The 19,011-nt window shown below is 34.8% G+C and overlaps 1 protein-coding gene across 1 annotated transcript in view; it reads left to right on the top strand.

The window, feature by feature from the left end:
• Positions 1-19,011, top strand: part of RNGTT (RNA guanylyltransferase and 5'-phosphatase) — a 280,203-nt gene that overhangs the window by 161,592 nt on the left and 99,600 nt on the right. The window contains exon 13 of the mRNA XM_001503749.6: positions 11,676-11,776. Within this exon, the coding sequence (XP_001503799.1) occupies positions 11,676-11,776 (101 nt within the window). The remainder of the gene's footprint in view (positions 1-11,675; positions 11,777-19,011) is intronic.

The following is a 19,011-nucleotide window of genomic DNA, read 5'->3' as shown; positions in this document are numbered from 1 at the left end:
TCATCTAATAATTTGGGTGCCTGCTATATGTCATACCCATTGCTGAGTTTTGAAAGTAATAAAAGTAGGTAAAGGCAGGATTTCTGCCCTTAAAAGGGCCTACATTCTATGAAGAAACTTGGCATACTAATAAATTACATTATGGTGTGTCAGGTGAAAGAGCTCAGACTGGTGGAGTAGGGGAGGCATTTTGGTGGTTGCCGAGAGTAGGGTCAGGGTGCACTGGGAGATCGGGCCTATGCTAAAGATAAGACAGGGTGCTTGGGTCCGGAGGCTTTCTCTGGTGCCTGGGTGGGAGAGGTCAGCTAAGTGGTTTAGGTGCTGAAGAAGTTTTTTAGGTTGTCTGACCTCTCTTCCTGCCGGGCAGGCCACTTGCCAGTTTTCCCTCCTACTCACCACTCCATACAAAACAAGATCGAGTAATTAGAAAACAGCTGACTTAAAATTGATTTCCTTTGGAAAAGTTTTATAATCTCATCTCATGAGATCATCTAACCCAACCTTTTCAACCTGTCATCATTTGCTTTTTGGACAAATGGTAGATTTTATTTTGTTGATGGTAGAAAGATTTCTGTATTACTGGGATTTAGGAATTTTTTGGACAAGTCATCACTGTTCTGGTTATCAATTTGTTTATCTGTAAAAAGAGAGAGTTTACTGTCTGCTTTCAGGGCCCTTCATTTTTCTAGTATCCTTACCTAGGTCTGTTCATTGATCTTGATACTAACTGGGTATTTTCATTTAACCTGCCTTTATCCTGGTTTCCTTATTGGGTAAATTTTAAAATCGCTAGTAGGTCAATGGAACTGCTCAGATATAGAAACTAAAGCTGAAGTTTCAGAAGTCTTTATATAACTATAGTTTTCTCAAAAATTGTTTCATTAGGATGTAAGCCGCGGGTTATTTTATGTTAAAACAACAATAACGAGAAGAAATTAATTTAGACTTGTGAGTAAGATAATAGAAATAGTAACCTGAATGTATTTTTGAGTAATTTTTCCAACCTGAGTAAACCAAGAACTGCATCAATTCTCTAATAATTTTACTCTCAACACACAACTGCAGTTTCCATAAATAGCAGTAAAACCTTTGTAAGTAAATGAGCAGTGTCAGCAAGCTTTTGAAAACAGAATTTTCCATTTCCTTCCCCTGCTTCTTTCCATGATACTTCTCCCTACTCTCTCCAAATTTGTGATTTTTTCAGAAATGGAATGCCAGTACCTTGATGTATTTTATTGGAGAACAGCTCTACCCTCTCTGCATCATAGAATAGTGAGCCAACTTAGTCTCAGAAAACTTGAGCAAACTTCTCAACTGAGGTACTTCCTGGTCCCATTGCCTAGAGCTTTCTTGTAACCTAATTTGTTTTTCAAAATTCAGTGCATGCATTTTTCTTATTCGTGAAAACTTCCTTTGTCCTCATCCCCCCCGATTTTGATGTTTCTCTGTTGTACTTCCTTATCAGCTCTTGTTTATGTTCATTTTAACACCTCTGTAATCTCTTGCAAATTAGATCAAAAGCCACCTTGTGCTTGAGCTCCCTGTTTTGTTAGTCTTTGTATCGTCTCCAGCTAGTATGGTACCAGGCACATAATAGGCACTTAGTATTGAATGGATGACTTTTCCTCCATACGGCATATTTATATGTCTTGTTTGGTACGATAGATATTTCTGTTTACTTCTCAGTGAAATATGGACAAAGGATCTAATCAAGTCACTAAGTCTAGAGTTGTTTACTCTTCTATCCAGTAGCTTTACCAATTAGAATTTTTTCTGTTTTCTTTAAAACTAAATGAAAATGAAACTAATATTATGGTAAGGCCGGGGATCTTAGCTTCAGGATGTGATCCTTGTGAAGAAGGCATTATGTCTCTGGTTTGAGTAGAGCCTGGATGGAATATGTGTTATGATAACACAACTGCTCACATTTACTAGTGGAAATCGCAGAGTAGCATAGGGCTGCAAAGCATTTTAGATGTCTCTGGTCTAGATATCCTGTTTTAGGCAAGCAAAACGCTATTGCATTTTTATAAGCAAGATCGATGAAGCCCACCCTTTGAACTTGCTTGAAATCGTGAAGTTAGTAGTTAGTAGAGACAAAGAGGAACGAAACATCTTGTCCTCTTTGCTGTTATTACTGCTAGCTTCCTTTATATGAGAGTTTCTCAACTTTGGTACAGTTGACATTTGGGGCTGGATAATTCTTTGTTGTGGGCAGCTGTCCTATGCATTGTGGGATGTTTAGAAACAGCCCTGGCCTCTACCCACTAGATGGCAGCAGCACTCTCTCCGCTCCCCAGTGTGACAACCAAAAATGCAAGCATTGCCAAATATCCCCTGGGGGGGGGGCAAAATCGCCCCTAGTTGAGAACCACTGCTTTATCCAACAAGTATATCACTTATGCTTCCATTTCATTTTCTCTCTATTTTAGTTTTAGAGACTTCTCTGTGGCACGTGGCCATCCTCTCCCTCTAAGCCAGGTTCTGCTCTCATTTGGTAAACACTTTCCTAAACATCTTACTTTGTTGCCTGACATTTGCATTCATTATTTTTTCTTTAAGATGATAATGGATGTCTCAGGTTATATTGGTAATTGCTTTCAGACATAGTCTATCCCTAATTTTTTATTTGACAGCTCAGCTGGTAAAACCAGATTTATTTCTATAGAACTAAGTATTGTATGTATCAGTTAAATATAGCTTAGATAATTATTTTAATGTAGATACATGCTGGTGAGTTTAATGAAATTAAAATGCATTGCTCCCTAATTATACATTGGAACACGTATCTTGAAAGGATGTTTTGGTATCCTTGTTTATAGTTCAGCAAGATTTTGTATTTCAAATTTGATAACTCATAAATATTTATTTTTAAAAGGCTTAAGTCCCTGTATTATCTAGTATTTTTGTCCTTATTGTTTTGGGGATCATGAAAAAATGATTTTTTTCATAATGAATTGATACATATAATCTTTGACAAATATTGCTAATTTAAGTCATTTCATAATCTAAAATATTCTATTTAGAAAATAAATTTAAATATACCTGAGACTAATATTTTGTAATGTTTTAAAATTTTGCACTTTATCATTTTTATTAAGTATTTATTGAACATTTTACTAGGTGTTTTGTAGGCATATAATTAGACCTGATTTTTGCTGAAGTAGAATTTACATTCTAAAAGGTATTTACATTTTACTCATGGAATCTGTCATTGTTGAATTTACATTTGGTAATTGAGAACTACAGTATTTTAAAAGTATAATTTTCTAAAATTCCTTATCATGCATTTCATTAATTTTCATAAAGGTCTTTGGATTCCCAATAATATCAAGTCTAGTATTTCACATTAATATAAATGGTTTGGTGTGCAGTGAGATGAGGAATGACTTAAGTTTCTGAATTATTGCTTTGTAAAAACAGAAGAGTTAGTACACACTATTTTCTCATTAGACAACATTGAGTCTTTATTTCCAGAGAGAAGAATGTGTAGGATATTTAATATCTATTCAATAATATTATATATTAAAATTCTTTTTAGAATTTGTTATTAGGTACCTATTATGAAATATTTTAAAACTGTGCAATCCTTAAACTTTCCTAAATTTAATAACTTGGATATTTGTTTCTAAGTGGTTCCATACTCGCATCATATAAATAAGTAGGGAGCAGAAGTAAATGGTAGTTTGTCTGTAAGTATGATATTGCCAGGGCAGAGCCTGCAAAAAGGGTTGGGGTGGGGTGCTGACACTCCTTTCTCCTCTTACTCTTTTTTTTACCCCTCACTACTATAGTGAAGCACTCTTACTAAAGATCTGTGACATTTCTGTCAGATATGCTTTATTCGAAAAAATAAAAAAATCTTATCAAATTCTTTTCATTAATTGGTTGACAACTGGAAAATTTTGCAATTTTAGCATTTATAAAAAAATTCATATTCAGCAAGTCTAAAGAGATTTATTTGTGATCATCCTGAAGGATGTATGTTACACAAATGAATCTCTTGGGACAAATAGACAGAAACTTCCACTGAAATATTTTATGTTTGATTTTATATTCAATCATGTTTAAACACAAGACTTGGGGAAAAATAGCATACATTATGTTCTTCAGTTTGATACAGATAAAAGTTTTTATTTATTTTTATTATTTTGGTGAGGAAGATTGGTCCTGAGCTAACATCTGTGCCAGTCTTCCTCTGTTTTGTATGTGTGATGCTGCCACAGTATGGCTTTGTGAGCGATGTGTAGGTCTGCACCCAGGATCTGAACCTGCAACCCTGGGCCGCCGAAGTGGAGCACATGAACTCAACCACTATGCCACTAGGCGGGCCCCAATTTTTTTTTTAGCATGTAGAATGCCTTTAGTATTTATTTATTTATTTTATTGAGGTCATAACATTTTATAACCTGTGAGATTTCAGGTGTACATTATTATCAGTTTCTATATAGACTGTATCGTACTCACCACCAATAGTCTAATTTTTATCCATCACCATATATATGTGCCCCTTTACCCCTTTCACCCACGCCCAACCCCCTTCCCCTCTGGTAACCACTAATCTGTTCTCTTTGTCCATGTGTTTGTTTATTTTACACATATGAGTAAAATCATGCCGTGTTTGTCTTTCTCTGTCTGGCTTATTTCACTTAATGTAATACCCTCCAGATCCATCCATGTTGTTGCAAATGGCACGATTTTGTCTTTTTTTAATGGCTGAGTAGTATTTCATTATACGTATGTATGTATACACACACACACACCCCATCGTCTTTATCCATTCATCAGTGGATGGGCACTTGGGTTGCTTCCACATTTTGCCTATTGTGAATAATGCTGCAGTGAACATAGGGTTGCATAAGTCTCTTTGAATTGTTGATTTCAAGTTCTTTGGATAAATATCCAGTAGTGGGATAACTGGATTGTATGGTGTTTCTATTTTTAATTTTTTGAGAAATCTCCATTCTGTTTTCCATAGCGGTTGCACCAGTTTGCATTCCTACCAGCAGTGTATGAGGGTTCCTTTTTCTCCATATCCTCTCCAACATTTATAGTTTTTTGTCTTGGTAATTATAACCCTTCTAACAGGTGTAAGGTGATATCTCATTGTAGTTTTGGTTTGCGTTTCCCTAATAATTAGTGATCTGGAACATCTTTTCATGTACCTGTTGACCATCTGTGTATCTTCTTTGGAAAAATATCTCTTCGTATCCTCTGCCCATTTTTTGATTGGGTTGTTTGTTTTTTTGTTGTTGAGTTGTATGAGTTAGATAAAATGTTTTTCTTATCAACTCCAATGGTTTATCTTTCTTAACAAAGCTTAAGTTATACTAAATGTGTCGTTATATGGACTTCTGTTTGAAATAAGTGATCTTGTGACTAGATTTTTTCCAGTTTTCCTCAAATTTATAAAAATCTATTAGAAGGCAATTTGACTTGAAAATTTAAAAAAATATTATTAATGAGAACATTTGACAATTTTTCCTTCCTGAATCATCTTTCTTATAATATGGCCCCACTTCCCATAATGCCCTCTCTGAATCAACATACTTACATTTTTCTCTTCCTGTGTTTTGTTCATATCTGCTTCATGCTGCAAGTCTGCATGAGTGAACATTATCCGTTCTTCAAGGCTTACAGTGTTCATTCCTTTATGGCTAGTCCTTAAGCCACCCCAGTAAAAAATATTTTCTCTTTTTGCTGTTCCCAGAATACATGTAAAATACTTTTCCCCTTATAGTCTCTTTAATTACATGGACAATGTTGTACAACCATTTCCACTATCTATTTCCACAACATTTATATCAGCTTCAACAGAAATTCTGTAACCATTAGGCAATAACTCCTCTTTCCCCACCCCGCCAGCTCTTGGTACCTCTAATCTGTTTTCTGTCACTATGAATTTGGCTATCCTATAAGTGAAATCATACCATTTTTGTCCTTTTGTGTCTGGCTCATTTCACTTAACATAATGTTTTTTTTTTTTTTTTTTTAAAGATTTTATTTTATTTCCTTTTTCTCCCCAAAGCCCCCCCGTACATGGTTGTATATTCTTCGCTGTGGGTCCCTCTAGTTGTGGCATGTGGGACGCTGCCTCAGCGTGGTATGACGAGCAGTGCCATGTCCGCGCCCAGGATTCGAACCAACGAAACACTGGGCCGCCTGCAGCGGAGCGCGCAAACTTAACCACTCGGCCACGGGGCCAGCCCCTTAACATAATGTTTTTGAGGTTCATTCATTCTGTAGCATGTATGAGAACCTCATTCCTTTTCATGACTGACTAATTTTCCATTGTGTGTGTATACCACATTTTGTTCATTCATTCATATGGTGATGGAAACTTAGGTTGTTTCCACCTATTGTGAATAATGCTTTAGGGAACACTGACCTGTAAGTATCTTTTTGAATCCCTGTCCTCAATTTTTTTGGATGTGTACCTAGGAGTGGGGTTGCTGAGTCATATGGTAATTCTAGGTTTAACTTTTTGAAGAACTTCCAAACTATTATCCATATTGGCTGCATCATTTTATATTTTTTTACAGAAATGTCTGTGGGTTCTAACATCTCTACATCCTCTCTAACACTTTTTTCTTAATAACCACCCAGTAGGTATGAAGTGGTCTCTCATTGTGGTTTTAATTTGCATTTCCCTCATGGCTAATGATAGTGAGCATCTTTTTATGTGCTTAGTGGCCATTTGTATATCTTTTGTGTAGAAATGTCTTTTCAGTTTCTTTGACAATTTTTTAATTGGGTTGTTAATCTTTATGTTGTTGAGTTATAGGAGTTTCTTATCTATTTTGAATATTAAACTTTTATCAGATATATGATTTGTGTATATTTTCTCCCATCCTCTTGGTTGTCTTTTTACTTTCTTGATAATTTCTTGTGACGCATAGAAGTTTTTAAATTTTGAAGTCCAGTTTATCTGTATTTTTCTTTTATTGTCCGTGCTTTTGGTGTCATACCTAAGAATCCATCACCAAATCCAAGATCAGGAGAATTTACCCCTATGTTTTCTTCTAAGAATTTTATCGTTTTAGCTGTTTCATTAAGATTGTTGGTTCATTTTTAGTTTTTGTATATAATGGGAGGTAGGAATGTAACTTCATTCCTTTCTGTGTGGAAATCCAGCTGTCCCAGCATCATCTGTTGAAGAGAGTATTCTCTCCCCACTGAATGGACTTGGCGTCCTTATGAAAAATCAGTTTGACATGTGGGTTTATTTCTGTACTCGCAGTTCTATTCCATTGGTCTCTATGTCTATTCTTATGCCAGTACCTCTGTTTTGACTGCTGTAGCATTGTAGTAAGTTTTGAAATTGGGAACTGTGAGTCCTCCAACTTTGTTTTTCATGATTGTTCATGATTTCTTGAAAAAATTCATGATTGTTTTGGCTCTTTACAGCCTCTTGCAACTCTATAGGAATTTGGGGATTGGCTTTTCTGTGTCTGCAGAAGGGCTGTGGGAATTTTGATAGGGATTGCATTGAATCTGTAGATTGCTTTGAGTAGGACTGACATCTTAGCAATATTAAGTCTTCCTAGATTGGTTTTCTGAGACCAAGTCTAATGTAAGAGAGGGAGCTGCCCTACACCAACAAACAATTCTTCGGCACCAACCAGGTTTCCTACAATTCAGCTCTATTCTGACACTATCTGCCCGGATTCTGACACTATCTAATCTGAGAGCATCAAATTCCACAGGTGGAGGGCCCAGGCGTACAAGACTGCTGGCCCCAATGTCAGATGCCACTTGCGAGCCTGTACTTCTGACCCACCAGCTATAGATTGGAGGTTCCAATGACCCTCTCCTTGGACTTCAGGTGCCAGTCGCAAGTCCAAATTGTTACCTGTACTTCTGACTGACTGGCTATAAATCACAGGTTCCCATAACCCCCTCCTTGGGTTCAGTTAATTTGCTAGAAGGCTCAAAGAACTCAGAGAAACCTTTTACTTACTAGATTACTGGTTTACTATGAAAGGATATAACTCAGGAGCAGCCAGATGGAAGAGATGCACAGGGCAAGGAATGGATGCAGAACTTCCATGCCCTTTCCAGCCTTGCCACTCTCCCTGAATCTCCATGTGTTCACCAACCTGGAAGCTCTCTGACCCCCATCCTTGTGGGTTTTTCTGGAAGCTTCATTAGATATGAGTAATTAAACCATTGGCGATTGGCAGTTGATCCAGCCTCCAGCTGCTCTCCTCTCTTCTCTCCCCATAGGTTAAGGGGGTAGGACTGAAAGTTCCAACCCTCTGGTGGAATGGTTTACTCCTCAGGCAACCAGCCCCCATTCTTAGGTGCTTTCTAAAAGTCGCCTCCTTAACATAACAGAAGACCTTTATCACTCTCATCACTGAGTTAATTCCAAAGGTTTTAAGAGTTTTGTGCCAGAAACAGGACAAAGACTGAATATGTATTTCTCCTTATAAATCAGAATATTACACTTCTGTCTATGAACATGGGATGTCTTTCCATTTTTAGGTCGTCTTTAACTCTTTCAGTGATGTTTTGCAGTTTTCAGTTTACAGATCGTTTACTTCTTGGTTAAATGTATTCCTAGGTGTTTTGTTCTTTTAGATGCTATTTTTAAATGGAATTGCTTTCTGAATTTTGTTTTTTGGATTGTTCATTGCTGTTCTATAGAAATACAACTGATTTTTTGTATCAATAATACACCAAAAATATTAAATTCTTAGGAATAGATTTTAACAAAAGTTGTGCAAGGCCTTTATACTGGAAACTACAAAACATGCTGAGAGAAAATTTAGGAAGACCTAAATAAGTAGAGAGATTTGCAATATTCATGAATTGGAAGGTTTAATATTGTTAAGGTGCTATTTCTCCCCTTATTGATCTGTTGATTCAGTGCAATCCTAATTAAAATCCCAGTAGACTTATTTTTCATAGAAATTGACAAGCTGATTAAAAAATTTATGTGGAAATATAAATGCTACATTAGCTTAGAGAGTTTGGAAAAAGAACAACAAAGTTTGAGGACTTATACAACCTGGTTTCAAAACTTTATAATAACTTCAATAATCGAGACGTGCTATTATCAAGAAGAAAGGCATACTTATCAGTGCAACAGATTAGTGAGAACAGAAAAGTATCTATATCTGTAGACAACTAATTTTTGACAAAGATATCAAGGCAATTGAGTGATGAAGGGTAATTCTTCCAACCACTGGTGCTGGGTTGATTTGATATCCATCTGCCAGACAGTGAACCTAGTCTGTTACTTTACACCGTGTAAATAAATTAACTTCAGATAGATCATATACCTAAAAGTAAGAGCTAACACTATAAAATTTCTCTAAGAAAAAAATAATAGAAAATTACAGTGATCTTGGGATAGGTAAAGATTCCTTAAAGAGGACACAAAAAGCACAAATTATAAAATTGATGATTTTAAAAAGGTACTAGACATCACTAATCATAAAAGACATGCGAATCAAAACCACAGTGAGCTCTCACCTCACACCAGTTAGGATGGCTGTTATCAAAAAGTTAAAAGATAGCAAATGTTGGTGAGGTGTGGTGAAAAGAGAACGCTTGTGCATCGTTGCTGGAAATATAAATTGATACAGCTATTATGAAAAACAGTAGGGTGGTTCCTCAAAAAATCAAAAATAGAGCTATCATATGATCCAACAGTCCCGCTTCTGGTTATATATCCAAAAGAAAGAAAATCAGTATCTGGAAGAGATCCTTGCATTCTCATATTTACTGCAGCATTATTCCAGTGGCCAAAATACAGAAACAACTTGTGTTCATCAGCAGATGAACGGATAAAGAAAATGTGGTGTACATAACAATGAAATATTATTCAGCCTCAAGAATGAAGGAAATCCTGCCATTTGTGATGATATGGATGAACCTGGAGTTAGTACATTATACTCAGTGAAATAATCCAGACACAGGAAGACAAATACCACATGATCTTACCTATATATGGAATCCTTAAAAAAAAAATAAAGAGAAAAGAAAAAATCCTCCTCATCATAACAGAGAATAGAATGGTGGTTACCGGAGGCTGGAGGTAGGGGAAAGGGGAGATACTGAACAAAGTGTAAAAACTTTCAGTTATAAGAATAAAGATTCACTAAATTATCATTAAAGATAAGAATATATGAATAAGTTCTGAAGACATCATGTAGAGCATGGTGAGTTTGGTTAATAATAACGTATACTTGAAATTTGCTAAGAAAGTAGATCTTAAATGTTCTCACCACACACACACAAATGTAACTATGTGAGATGATAGATTTGTTAATTAGCTTGATTGTGGTAATCATTTAGAAATGTATACCTTTATCAAAACATCATCTTGTAACACCTTAAATTTTTTTATTTCTCAGTCATGCCTCAGTAAAGCTGGAAAAAAATTAATGATTTTACTTCATTAAAATAAAAAACTTTACTCCTCGAAAGAAATTGTTAAGAAAATGAAAAGACAAGACAAAGACTGGTAAAAAATAATTGCAGTAGGTATATCCAAACAAGGCTATTTGTTCAGAATATGTAAACAACTCTCACAAGTCAATAATAAGGAGATAACCCAGTAAAAACAAGGGTGAAATTTTGAACAGACACTTCACCATGGAAGATACATAGATAGTAATTAAGCCAATTAAAAGATCTTTAACATCTTTTGTTATTAGAGAAATGCAAGTTAAAGTTATGAGATACACTTTAGAATTAAAAATTTAGAATGACAAAGACTGACGATACTTAGTCCTGGGGTGGTTGTGAAGCAGATTGACCTCTCTTATATTACTGGTGGCAATGGAAAATGTTACAGTCACTTTGGAAAACAATTTGACAGTTTCTTATAAAGTTAAACATATATTTACCATGTGACCCAGCCGTTCTATTCCTAGGTGTTTACCCAAGAGTTAACAAAACACATGTCCACACAAATGTTCAGAGCAGCATCATTCGTAATAGCCTAAAACTGGGAACAGCCCAGATTATCTAGCAACTTGTAAATGCATAAACAATTTGTAGTGTATATACACACACACACACACACACACACATATGAAATGGAATCCTACTCGGTGATAAAAAGGAACAAACTGCTAATATGTGCACCAGGATAGATGAATCGCAAAAACCTATGTTAGGAATTTCTTATGAATTCTAGAAAAGACGCAGCTATAGTAATAGAAAGGGGGTCTCTGTGGCCAGAAGAGTTGGTGGCAGGAAATTGACTGCAGATGTCAGTAGGAAACTTGTGGCGGTGATTGAAATGGTATATATCCTGATTTTGGTGATGGTTACATGACTGTATTCATTTGTCAAAATTCCTTGGTTAATTTTATTCTTTGTAAATTTGCCTCACTGTAAAACTGAACAAGAAAAAACAAAAAAATTTTCTAAATGATCAAACTTCCTTTAGCTCTTAGAAAAATTGGAGAGAATAACAGGTTTCATTCTTTTTCTGGGCCTTCACAAACAGGGGTCTACATGCTTTGCCAGAAATAAGAGAAGGGCCATCAATAAGAAAGTAGATGTCTAGTTTCACTCATTGACTGAAGATAAAAATTATATTCAGAAAAGAAGTAGTAATTTTGCTCACTAAAAAGTAATTGGTATTATATTTAATAAATCAGATGTTTAATTTTTGCCTTCTTATTAACTATTATCATCATTTTAATTCACTTTAGAAATATAAACCTGGTCGATGTGATGATATTTTGAAATGGAAGCCCCCTAGTCTGAATTCTGTGGATTTTCGCTTAAAGATAACAAGAATGGGGGGAGAAGGGTAAGTATGCACCTTTGTTCCCCCACCATTTTTAAATGAAATATTACTGTGTATAAGGCTTGACTGTTTACCAGGTATTTTGCTCATCCTTTAGCAAAAAAAGGAAAATATTTTACAATGTATTTTACATACATACCTATACACCTGTCTTGTTTTCACAGATTACTCCTTTGACCTATTGCAGCTAACATTTTGTAGCATCTTTTAAACTTTACTAATTTAGTATTAAAAAATAGTTATTTCTAATATATGAATGAACTCTGTTAAATTGTAAAAGTGAAAATAGATTTTCCTTGAAAGTAATCAGGTCAAGTGAATTATAAATGTAAGATACAATCATTGTTATTGTAATTAAATGTTTTGAAATAGACCTTTTTTCTTTGAAGGAAACTACTTCATATTTGTATTTGCATAGCAAACATTTATCTATACTTTTATTAGGGAAGGTTTTAATTGTTGGATTTTATTAAGATTTTTCGTAATGTTCATTGTGTTAATTTTTATTTATTGGTTAATCTTCCTTTTATGACTTCATTGGTTGCAATTTTAGAATAAAAGGTGCTTTAGCATGAATATTTTCATTGTTTTTCCAAAGTCTTGTTTTATTTCACCTTCTTGCATAAATTTTTATGGCATCTTATGTAAGTAAATACATAAAAACAAAATGAGAAATGTTTAATCAAGGAAATCATAAAGAGAAAGTAAATAAGATAACCCTGGCAGGGAGATTAAAAGTTTACCAACACATGCCATGCATTCCCTTTTACTTGCCAAAGGTAAACCACAGATCTGCTTTTTTGTAGCTAATGGAACGAAGGATAAGTAATCAGTTATGTGAATCCATACTCTAGAAGATTAAGTCTTTTAAGAGACTGTGCATTTTTAAATGAAGGATACTGTACAGTGTGGTGAGTCCTAAGTAAAAGGGGGAGTTTAATAAGTCATATGGGTGTCAGTTTTCAAAAAATAGAATATTTAATGTTTTACATTCTTACATAAGAGTTTATGACTTAATAAAGTACAGTTTAGTTAGGATAATTATTTGAGGCCCAAAATAGTGTTGTTTTGATATTTCACTCTGTATTGGTCTAATTTAATCCAAGGATAGATAGATAAATTTTTGACCATCTATAGGATTAGATGGAATATATATATATTCCATCAAGTAATATCAAAGAGTAGATAAGAAAAATAATATTGGCAACTCAGAATATCTTGTCAGGAAGAATAGTCTTGAGTTCACTACAAATCAGTACATATATAAAAATATTATTTCTCTTATTTAATCTTTGGATAAGTACTAATGTTATGTCAATCATTTATTAAATATTAATATTATCAATACAATGCATTATATTAATATAATACTATTAATAATAATATTAAAACTAAATATTATTCAACTTTTTGGGAAACCACCCCCAAACTACCTATCTAATCTATCAATCTGATCTTTGGATAAGTATTGCTAAGTGGTAAACTCAAGATTATTCTTTCTGACAAACTATCTGGTGTACAGGTATCCTGGGTTGCCAGTTCACTGTGGAACCCACACATTGGTAGTCATGCAAGCTGAGTGTAGGCCTGATATGTTCTTCTGGAAGTGCCTTACAGAAGACCACCTCACTTCTGAAATAGTGGAGGCGGAGGGGTTAATTCTCATGGGGCCGCCTGCATCTTTCTTTTCTTAAAAGACAGAAATGAATATGGTTCTTTGGAAATAAGATTTCAAAGATGAAGTAAATGTGTTAAATTGCTTCATTACTAAATCTTCTATTTTGCCTAATGCTATATTTATAATATTTGGTTGAGTGTAGCCCTTGCATGTTTTTATTGATTGTTTCATTGAGTTTTAAAAAATCATATTGTTTTGCTTTTTATAGATCATAATTCTTGGCAGCACTTAAAAGCTACATGAGGCTAAATATAGAACGTCTATTTTTCTTAGTAGCAAAAATGATAATATTAATTTTTTCCTTGCAATTGTCCATTGCAATTAAATATAACAAAATGTAATTTAGAAGTTTGGCATCCCACTTTTGCTTTTATTCTTCAGTATGTTTTAAAATATTTTTTATTCTTTAAAAATTTTACCTATTTAAATGTCTTCTTACAAAAAAAATATGGAATTACTTTTGATTCTAGTGCATCTTTAAAACACTCCAAAATGTCAGCATTTCAGGTGATTTTCTGATAGGAATATGCAGATTACACTGGTGGAGGTACATTACTTATGTAGCATGAGTGACAGTTTTCAAACGTAGAGTATTTAACATGAAATATAAGGTGATAACTATTACGTAAAGCATGTATTATCCAGTTAGCCAGAGTAATATGCTTTTTTTCATGTAAAAAATGTTATGTATTACAGCAATTTTCACTAAATAGATGAGTTTATATCTAATGCTTATGTTAGATGCAGTATGTTAGAGAGCATTATAAGAAATATGCCTGTAATAGTTTGACAGGAGAGTGGCCATGTTTCTGAGTCATAAGAAGCATAGCATGTGACAAGTAAAATGGGACTAAGATATTAAAATGCCACAAGACAAGCTAATTTCTTTTCTTGATTGCACTTCTAAATATTTCTACAAAGCTTAGAATAGAGTGGAATGTCTTGAAAGGTATAATATAAATACCAATCTTTGAAAAGGTCTATAATGATTTTTTTTAAATCAAGTCTTAGGCTTTCAAAATAGGGTTTTGAGTCTCACTCAGCTGCTGTAATGAAATGTTTATAGTATAGATTGCTGTTAGGTTGAAATTTAATATAAATAGAAAAATCTGTTAAATGCCCTATTGATAGCAATTAAAATCTAAACTTTGCTCTTTTCACCCCTTTTAGTATCATTTCTGAAAATTTGAGGTATATTAACTTAACATTGATTTATCATGGCCTAAAAGAACTTTTGTATATCTTAGCAATTTACATTGTGTTGAACTTTATAGATATATGATATAGATCTTCATCTGAGAGCTATACATTGTTTTAAAAATATTTCAGGTTTATATTAACTAATCTACAACCAAAAATTGTGGTCATTGTCAAAAGCTAGGATTACAGAGGCAGTCTGCATTCTGGAAAGTGCAAACTCTTGAGTACAATGTCAGTGACTGATAGTGAGCAATATAAACTTATTATTTGTGCAGCATAGTAGTTTAGGGCACAGATTGTAGAGTCAGACTGCCTGGGTTTAAATCTCCTTATTAGCTGTGTGACCTTAGCACATTTCTTTTTTCTGTGCCTCAGATTCCTCATCAATAAAATAGGAATCAGCCTCATAACACTTTTGTGAGGATTAAATGAGCTAATATATGTGAAATATTTTAGAACAGATGGCACATGGTAAGCATTTAAATGTTTGCTATTATTTTTGTTGTTTTAATTAAGATAGATTTAAAAGTCCATATTCCTTTTTTTTTTTTTTTTTTTTGCTGAGGAAGATTAGCTCTGAGCTAACATCTGTGCCAGTCTTCCTCCACTTTGTATGTGGATCATCACCACAGCATGGCTGACGAGTGGTGTAGGTCTGCACCCAGGATCTGAACCTGCAAACCTGGGCTGCCAAAGCACAGCACACCAAACTTAATTACTATGCCATGGGGCTGGCCCCAGTATTCTCTTTTTGCTGCTCCTACAATTCTGTTGTTTGCTGAACTGTGTAAGTTGAGGTTTCTATGTGAATCATTTCCTGTTTGATTCCAATCCCCATTAATTTTTCCCTTTTAAAATGCATATATCTTCCACTTATTTGTGTAATTAATCATAAATTGTTAAACACCTGGAAAGCAAGAACATAGCAAAGTCACAAAACTTTTATTTGTAGAATTTTTTCACAACAAATGTCTTAAAATAACCTTGGCCAAGATTGCGCAAAACCAAATCCTAGCTCTACTACTTAACTTGCTGTTGTAGTCTTGTTACTTAATCTTTCTGTGCTTCCTCATCTGTAAAATGTCCACCATAGTAGTGCTTATCTCATAAATTTGTTGTGAAGATTTCTTCATACTCTAATTACACAGTGAAGGCAGTAAATATGGGTTCTATCCTTATAGACTTTACAATTACAAGCCAGTGGGATAAAATGCAAAAATAATACTGCCTTATGCGGTTTTGCAGGGATTAAATCAAATGATGCATGTAATGAATTCAGCATAGAACTCAGTAACTGTTTACTTTTGTCATTTTGATGGTTATAGTTATTAATTTAACCTCAGCAGAATGTATGGTTACGTCATGAATTAAAAATATACTCTGCACTATCAAGTGGGAAAAAAATGTGCTCTGAATGAAGTCACACTTTTTTGTGAAAATATAAAGATTTGTGCTCCTTCTAATAAAAAATATGCATTCTAATACAACAGTGAAATTTAATTTTTAATCTGTCACATTGGCAAATATCAACAATGTCCCTTTGTTTTTTTTGGTGAAGAAGATGGGCCCTGAGCTAACATCTGTTTCCAATCTTCCCTTTTTTTACCTGAGGAAGATTGTTGCTGAGCTAACTTCTGTGCCAATCTTCCTCTATTTTGTATGTGGGATGCCACCACAGCATGGCTTGATGAGTGGTGTGTAGATGTGTGCCAGGGATCCAAACTCATGAACCCTGGGCGGCCAACGTGGAGTGTGTGAACTTAACTGCTATGCCACCAGGCTGGCCCCTCTGACATCTTTTTAATCTCTGATGCTGGTACTAATGTCTGCACCTGTCTTGGGGATGGGGATGCATTATTGCTTTTACTTTACATCCCTGGGAGGGAGAGCAAGTTCCAGGGGCTTTCATTTGGGTTTTCCTAGCATGACGCTTACTCCATGGGTCAGAGAGCCAAGGTGGTAATTCTCCTTGTTGCCAAGTATTTCTCTTCCAGTTTTACATTCAGGAACTGGAAAATAACCACAGGTTATATCTGTGGACATACTGTTCTACTTATATTTAAACTTGAGCCAGAAACCCATTTTTCACCTGATCACCCCAAGCTCTCTGACAGACCATGATGACATTTTGGGTCTTTGGCAGTTAGTGTCTGTTTAAAGTGGGTGTTTAAACCTCCTACTGGTTGGAGTACTTCTTTTCTCCAGTGCAGGATCACCCTAGCAAATGCTGCTGCTTCTTTGAAAAACACCTGGAGGAAGATTTACAGCAAGGGTCAGCACATTTCTTCTGTAAAAAGTATAATAGTAAATATTTTAGTGTTTGCAGGCCATACAGTCTTTGTCTCAACTACTCAACTCTGCCATTGTTGTGCAAAAGTGGACAGACAATATGTAATTCAATGTGTGTGGCTGTGTTCCAGTAAAACTTTATTTACAGAAACAGATGTCAGGCCAGTTATGGCCTGTGGGCTGTAGTTTGCCAAGAGCAAATTTATACTGTGTAGTTGTGTAGAGTTGCAAGGTCCTGTCTTCAAGGGGACTTGGCCTCTCCCTTCTATCAAGGGGCTCAGGTCTCAACCAGCTCAGGTCTGTGCATTTGACGTTGAGAAATGCTAGCTTAATAGCAAGCACAATGAAATAGGTAGAATCGACTATATTATTCTATGTTACCTCCTATTGAAAATATATAAAAAAGGCTCTTACTCTGCTGACTAGAGTGGTTTTTTTTTCTTTTGCTCAGATTTATTTTAAAAATAGAGTGATTAATTCTATATCTCATGCTTATTTGAACTACTGTTATTATTTTTAAGAAAGAAATTATAGTGGTAAAATATTCAGAATGTTGAAAAACGTGTTCTTGTATAAGAAAGGATTAAGTCAGCAAGAATATAGCTAATAAGCGATATGAGGAAAAAAGTCTTATTTCTTTGCTGAGCAGAGCTGGCCCCCCCACCCCGCCTGTTTTAGAATGAAATGCTTAGTTCTTTTATTTACATTTCATTAACAAATTACTTTAAATAAGTGAAATTAGAGATAAAAACACTAATATAACCAGTATTATTACGTAGTACACTTAATGACTAAGGTATTTGGCATATGGCTAATCATATTTTTTGCGTGTAACAATGGCTATTTTTGTATTTTAGCAAATGGCCCATAATAACTGCTTTGCTTATCTTATTTGAAAATATTCTCATCACTCAAACATTTTTTAAGACAAATGCTTCCTTGGGTTTCAGTCCTTTGAATGGTTCCTATATCAAGTTCTTGATGCTGTTTTATTTTCAGTGTGGGCTGGGAGAGGAAAGGCGGAGCCCTCTCTGATTTTTCAGTTCCTCTGCCTGGCTATCCATTAGGTGTTAGTAGTTCCTGGTAACTCCTTTGTTTCATCCTGCCTACTTCCTGCAGAAAATCCTTCCCAGGCCTTCTACCAAAAGTAAATACCATATCACAGTGCCTGTGAGTAACTAGTAGGAGATAAGGAGCATGTGGTTTTAAAACATCTGCTTATGATGTCACTGGAGTCAGATTTTTCCTTTTACTTGTTAATTTACTCAAGAGAAATTGGTATCACCTTTGTTTCATCATTTGGTTCTTTGGAGTTTAATTTTTATATTTATTCATTTTAAATTATTCTTTACAATGAGAACTTTTTGCATTTGTTCTCATTTAATGTATGTTTTCCTTAAAAGCAATTTCTCTAAGTTAGCTTTTATGTTACGAGAAGCTTGTTCCCTGGTAGATATCTTTGGGAAATACTGAATAGATTAAGTACTAGTTAAATTCCTGCTTTGAATCACATTGAAGGTGGTGGGGGAACTAATAAAGTGCTTTAGGAACCCAGTGTTCGACTATAGACCCTCTTGAGGTATGGGATGGAAAGAGCTGTAAACAAATCTTAAACTCTTGTTTAATAGGTTTGTTTTTTGCAGTATTATGGGTGTAGAAATTCAAAACTATTTTAGAAGTGTTATAAGATTGAACAAATGAATACTGATTTTGGGAATCAGGGTTCTCATTGAGGAAGAAGGAAGACACAAATATGGAATGGAAGAAGACAGTGAAGTGGAATGTATTAGAATTTTTAAAATAATTGAACACATACAAGCATATGAGCATATATAAATATATGTATATAAGTGTGTGTAACACACACATTTCCTAGTTCTGTCCACTGACAAGACCTAGAAGCAAAGACACTCAGTGATGAATATATCTAGCACCAAGATACTGTTTTCTAATACCACTCCCCACTAAAAAGACCCAGGGATCCTCAGAGAAGTGGCTTATTCTAGGGCTGGGCAAGGAAGTGGCAGGATGACCCTGGAACACCTTCTTATGCCGGAAAGTAAAAAAGTGC

The sequence above is a fragment of the Equus caballus genome, chromosome 10, assembly GCF_041296265.1.
Source record: "Equus caballus isolate H_3958 breed thoroughbred chromosome 10, TB-T2T, whole genome shotgun sequence".
Taxonomy (NCBI): domain Eukaryota; kingdom Metazoa; phylum Chordata; class Mammalia; order Perissodactyla; family Equidae; genus Equus; species Equus caballus.
This window is presented reverse-complemented; position numbering and strand designations above follow the sequence as displayed.